The sequence below is a fragment of the Chionomys nivalis genome, chromosome 20 (assembly GCF_950005125.1).
Source record: "Chionomys nivalis chromosome 20, mChiNiv1.1, whole genome shotgun sequence".
Taxonomy (NCBI): domain Eukaryota; kingdom Metazoa; phylum Chordata; class Mammalia; order Rodentia; family Cricetidae; genus Chionomys; species Chionomys nivalis.
The window spans coordinates 25,368,270-25,374,269 of record NC_080105.1 but is presented as its reverse complement, the minus strand read 5'-3'; the positions used below and the strand labels follow the sequence as shown (position 1 = coordinate 25,374,269).

Genomic DNA, 6,000 nt, shown 5'->3' with positions numbered 1-6,000 from the left:
ATATGTATCAGCACATCAGCACAAAAAGAAACAAAACACAAACAAAGAAACAAATAAATAAATAAATAAATAAAGCTCCACAGAGCTGGCCAGTACAGAACCACGGCACCAGAAAAAAAAAAAAAAAGCCTCCGGGGGCCAGCAGAAGGCCTCATCTCGCGAGAGTTGAGGGAGTTGGCTGGAGACCAAAGGAGAATCACGAGTTTAGAGTCTCCGCTGGCCGAGACTTTTGTCGTGCTGGCCCGCTGGGCGCGCGGCTGGGTGGGACTTTTCTCGCGCTGCTCCGCTGGGCGTTCTGTTATGGCGCGGAAGTCGAATCTGCCTTTGCGTCTCCTTCCGTTGGTGCTGGGCATCGCCCTGGCGCAGAGCTCCAGCCTTCTGCCCCTGGTCCTCAACACTTGGCCTTTTACGAATGCAACGGCTGAAGGTGCGGAGCGGCGGCCCGGGGTGGGTGGCCGCGCTGTACGAGCTCCTCTGCGGGAAGCTGCGCTCGGCCCTGCTAATAAAGTTACGTAGGGGCGAGGGAGCCAGCTGCAGAACCCGGGCCTCCTTCCAGTCTTCTCCCTGCATCGCTTTGACACCTGACCCTTTCTCCATCCCCCCTGCTACTGCTGCATGTTAGGTTCGGGCATATTTATTGCTCCCAGCACCACAGTTAACTGACCTGTGACCCTCAGGCCTTCCTACTTTATTCTGCAAGGGTAACCTGCCTTACCTTTTGTGGCACTCAGTCTTTTGCCATGATGTGTTCTGTCTCCCACGTGCCACTTCTTGTGAACGCTTTATGTTTCTCCCATACTCTCTGGGTTCCAGTTGATCCATGCTTGTCATGTTTTTCTTGTCACTGAGACTGATGGATAGCTTCCACCCTTGATTATACATTAAAATTATCCGTAAGTTTCTTGGGGCTGTTTGTAACCTACAGCCTTCAACCCTGTCACATTTGAGACTGCTATCATATTAAACATCTGTGGGCACAATTGGGTACAGAATTGAGTGTAGGAGAATTTGTATGTTGGGGATGCATAGGAATCAGAGGAATCAGAGAGAATGAGAAATCAGACTAAAAAAGAGAACCCCAACAATAATAAACAATTAATAATAAACAAAGGAAGTCCAATGTCATGTGCAGGGGACAGTTCTGAGTTAGCTGCCACACACACACACACACACACACACACACACATATATAACCTTCAAAGACTTACAAGTAAAGTGGCTGCCCTTTCAAGACACACCCACTCTACATGAATGTCCACAGAACACCGTAAAAATTTGGAAACTGGGCAACCTCTGAAACACACTGTGTGGCCTTGAATCACATCTATCCATTCTCGTGAAAACGAGAATTATAATTGAAATATTATCTCAGAAGCTGCATGAAGATGAGATTTATTCGTCCACGTGACGTTGTTTGCTGTTGTGATATTGTGTTGGTTCTGCTGTCACAAGTGCTATCAAGTTAGTTATGAATAGTTTAGTCATCTAATGTGTGACACATGGCTGTCACCCCAGCTTTCCGGAAGCGGTGGTAGGAAATCCAGACTTCTAGACATGCATTGGCTATGTGTGAATTTTCAGTTGGGCTTGATCGAATGGTAAGACCCAATCTCACAAAGCAATGAAAAAATGTTAAAGCTGTAGTTGAAAATGCTGTTCAGTTCAACTGTTTCCAAAGAGTTTCAGTTATCCCTCTTAAAGATGACGTGTTTGTTTTTTTATTTGGTTTGGGTTTGGTTTTTCAAGACAGGGTTTCTCTGTGTAACAGCCCTAGCTGTCCTGGAGCTAGCTCTTGTAGACCAGGCTGGCCTGGAACTCACAAGAGATATGCCTGCCTGTGCCGCCAGAGTGATGGGATTAAAGGCATGCGTCACCACTGCCCTGTTTAAGATGATGAATTTGTTACAGAGAAGAAACACTGATAAGGTTGTTAGATACTCACTTTCCACTAAGAGCTGAGGTCTTTGACTTTTTAATAGTAACTAGTGATATAATTTTTGTCTGTATCATTTTAAGTTCCTTGCAGCACTTTTGTACGATTTGATAAAATAATTTAAGATTTCGGCTTAGTGGTATAAATGTTAAAGAAAAAAAAGCTTAAATAGGCCTTCCAAAATGTTCTTGGCTTGTTGTATTTCACTTTGAAAAATATATGCCTATAAATGAGCCCTATTGGAATTTAACAGCATGGCGGACATTAGAGTCTGGAGGTTCTGCCCTGGATGCGGTTGAGAATGGCTGTGCAGTGTGTGAGAGGGAGCAGTGCGATGGCACAGTAGGCTATGGAGGAAGTCCCGATGAACTTGGGGAAACCACCCTGGATGCCATGATCATGGATGGGTAAGAACACTCTGCAGGACGTGTCTCTGTGCTTTCATGTCAGGTTGGCTTATCTTCAGGAGTGCGTTCTTCTGAGAATGAGGTGCGAGGTTGCATTAGTGTGGCCCACTCCACGTTCATGATGCTTGTCCTTTCTAAACACAAAGAGTTAACCCGAAAAAGAAAGCAAAACCCAAAGGCCCTCCTGATAGTAGGTCATCACGGCAAAGTAAGTGGTTAAGTCGCTTTCGCTGATGAGAAGCCCAGAATCCAAAGCTGTGCCCCTGACCCGGTGATTTACCTGCCGTCTGTACCTGCTGTGGCTTCAGTAACCTGAAGCCTGAAGGCCTCTTTTAAAAGCCGTGTTTAAAATAAGCTGTTGAGATATTCAGTAAATTGACTTTCTGTTCTTTAATTTTGTCTGTGGGAATCCATGAACTTTACGGGTTGTTTTCGCTTCTGTGGTAAGATGGAGTTTTAGCCTTCAACATATTGCTGCTTAGAGAAATGCAATTTTTCTGGTCAAGTACCAATAGAAAATGCCTTCCGTAAATCTTCCCGTATTGTTGCCTTACAGCACTGCTATGGATGTGGGAGCAGTAGGAGACCTCAGAAGAATTAAAAATGCAATTGGAGTGGCTCGGAAAGTCCTGGAGCATACAACACACACGCTTTTAGTAGGGGAGTCAGGTATTTTTAACCTACTGAAATTTTGTTCTAGTCTTTTTGTCTATGCTCACTGCAAAAAAAAAAAAAAAAAAAAAAAAGTGTGGAACTCACTGTGAAGTAGAGACCAAAGGAGATCCAAGTTAAAATTACAACTGTTTTATTTCATGTCTGGTTAGCTGGATAGGTTACTTCTAAATCCTGCTTTATCTTTCAGACTGCATTTTAAACAGTGCGTTATTATCTGTCAGTGAGTGATTTCTACTGAAACAGGGTCACTATCAGTTGTCTTCCTACAGGTGTGAGACTCCTATTACACTGTCCCTTGAGTCCTTTCCAAGTTCCATTGCAGAAGGTCATAAAGTAGCCTATAATAAACAAATATATAATGATAAATATATTTATGAAGCAACCTTATAGGCTTGAAATAGAATCGCAGACTCTGAGAAGGATGTGTTTTGGTCTTTGGAATTCATTTGTCTGTTGGGTTCTTTTTCCTCTAGTTAGAGCAATAGAGAATTCTGTAGGTGACAGGGGTAAGCTTCAGAGGAGGAATGGGAGATGGTAGAAGTAAGGCAGTAACAGAAATGTGCACTCGGCCCAAAAGTCTCCAATAGATAGTGAGAGAAAAGACACAGGGAAGCTGAAATCCAGAAATGACTCCCTAAAAACTACTTACATCCAAAAACTCCTTTAAAAGCCCATGTTCCACCCTCCTCAGATGTCTTTCCATACCCCATGTGAGAGATGGCTGACCCAGAATGCCTGTAGTGCATGGTTTTGCTTAGAAATGCATGGGCTTATACTTTTCTCTTTCATCTCCAGCCACCAAGTTTGCTGAAAGTATGGGTTTTACCAGTGAGAATTTATCTACCAGTGCCTCAAAAGCTCTTCATTCAGACTGGCTTGCTCGGAATTGCCAGCCAAATTATTGGAGAGTATGTATGTGAATTCAACATGAAAAAGCAAATTGAAAATGCTGAGTGATCCCTGGGGTTGATGACTCCTGCTCTCTGGCAGGAATTTGTAAATTGAAGGTTCACTGTGTGATGAATGGAGTAGACGCCATCAACATTGTTTTGCTTGCATTTTCATGAAACAAGATCCAAAGTCTAAAATATTTCTTAGACATTATCCTGGTGAAATATATGCAGTATGTTGCCCATATTTTGACTAGGTCTCTGGTTTGTCATTCGTGGAATCAATTTTCTTTACTAGGAATTTTAGCATAAATCAGTTTGATTTTTGTAGGCTGAGTTTTCCTGTGCTGGCAGCACTCCCAAATAACCACACAAAGACTTATTTATTGTAAATGCTCAGCCAATAGCTCAGGCTTGTTACTAGATAACTCTTACATTTTAAATTAACCCATATTTCTTATCTACCCTCTGCCACATGGTTCGTGGATTGCTACCTCATATTCTACCCATCCTGCTTCCTCTAACTCTGCTTGCATCTCCCGTGACTCTGCCCTTCTTCCCAGAATTCTAGTACATCTCTCCTACCCAATCTCTACTGCCTAACTAAAAGCCAGTCTTTTTTTTTTAATTAACCAATAAGAGTAATATACATTTACAGGGTACAATGATTGTTTCACAGAAGATTCGCCACACAGATTCCTTTTTGGAATTTCTTAGTCTCTAATCTGTTTCTTTCTTAGACCATAATTATCAAAGTTTTCAGGGTTTAGCTCAAAAAAAAATTCTTCATAAAACAGCTGCATGGTAACCTTGTGCATGAATGTTATAGGTGTGAGTAAAATGAGCATCCCTAAACTAAAAATCTGAAGTGCAAAACTCTTTCAGCACCAGCAAATGCCACAGTGCAAGTTCCAAAGGCCATGCTGCTTCATTCAATGAATTGCCATCAAATCACAAGTGCAACTAAAAGTGTATATTTGTAATCTTCAGACTAATCATATAGATAGGCATAAACCATAGGTGAATTTTATGCTTAGACATCTGTCCACTCATAAGATATCTCATGAACATATAAAAATTCCAAAATCTGAAGAAAAAAAAATCCAAAACACTTCTAGTCTGAAACCTTTCAAATAAGGGATACTGAACCTGTATTAAGTATTTAGCTTAATACCAATCTGTTCAGACAATCTAAATGTATTGGTGTATTCCTGTACTTATAATATTTAAAGGAGTCTTAGACAGCCACTATATAGTGGCTGCAACCATAGGGGTCAGTCTAGGGTTTGCAGGCTACAGGAAGCTGAAGAGAGCCAAAGATGTGAGGTACCAAACACAAACTCATAAAATGCTTACAACATGACATTTTGGGCAGTTCTGTTTTATTATAACTGGAGTGGGCAGTTCTCAAGTGTGAAGGTTAGAGCTGACAATGCCATATGTCTGTAGTTAGATACCTTATAAACCTAGATTGAAAGTAAACATTCTTTTAAAGCAGATTTTTCTTGAAATCTCAGAATTTATCATCTGGGAACCATATTGTGACAGATAAAGGTTAGGCTAGGTACTTGTTCCATTGTGGCTAATATGTAATTCTAAAAAAAAACTTGATGTCTGCCATTATTCTAAGGATTGCATGGATATAAAGAGGGCATCCATCGACTTGGTCTTTGTCTTGTATCTATCTCATCAATAGAATGCAATTTTGAGAATCCTCAGTTTTCACGTAAGATTAAGTGAATTTTTGAGTTCTTAGTTACTGATGTCTTTTTGGTTTACAACCAGTGATTAGCAGTTTTACACAATTATTTGCCAATTCTTTTTTTTTTTTTTTTTTGGCAGTAGGATGAAAGACTGTTTTATTTACTCATTTAGAAATGCATTCTCATTTACACTTTAGCTTTTTCCTTTGATACACGGGTCATTTTTAAAGTATTATTTATTTTCTAAATATTTGGGGATTTCCAAGGGTCTTTCTGTTATTATTTCTATTGTTCTATTATTCTAATTTAACTGCATTGCATTAATATGGCATACTTACTGCGACTTAAATCTTTTTTTGCCAATTCTTAAAACACCCTTTTAACCAAAACAC

At 40.6% G+C, this 6,000-nt stretch overlaps 1 protein-coding gene across 3 annotated transcripts in view; it reads left to right on the top strand.

Moving 5' to 3' along the window:
• Positions 1-244: 244 nt before the first annotated feature.
• Positions 245-6,000, top strand: part of Aga (aspartylglucosaminidase) — a 62,632-nt gene continuing 56,876 nt past the window's right edge. For all 3 annotated transcript variants that reach the window (XR_009055693.1, XM_057753002.1, XM_057753001.1), the window contains exons 1-4: positions 245-427; positions 2,187-2,340; positions 2,897-3,009; positions 3,811-3,923. Coding sequence is in view for 2 of the 3 variants with exons in the window: in XM_057753002.1 (XP_057608985.1) it covers positions 301-427; positions 2,187-2,340; positions 2,897-3,009; positions 3,811-3,923 (507 nt within the window). In the remaining variant the exon portion in view is untranslated. The remainder of the gene's footprint in view (positions 428-2,186; positions 2,341-2,896; positions 3,010-3,810; positions 3,924-6,000) is intronic.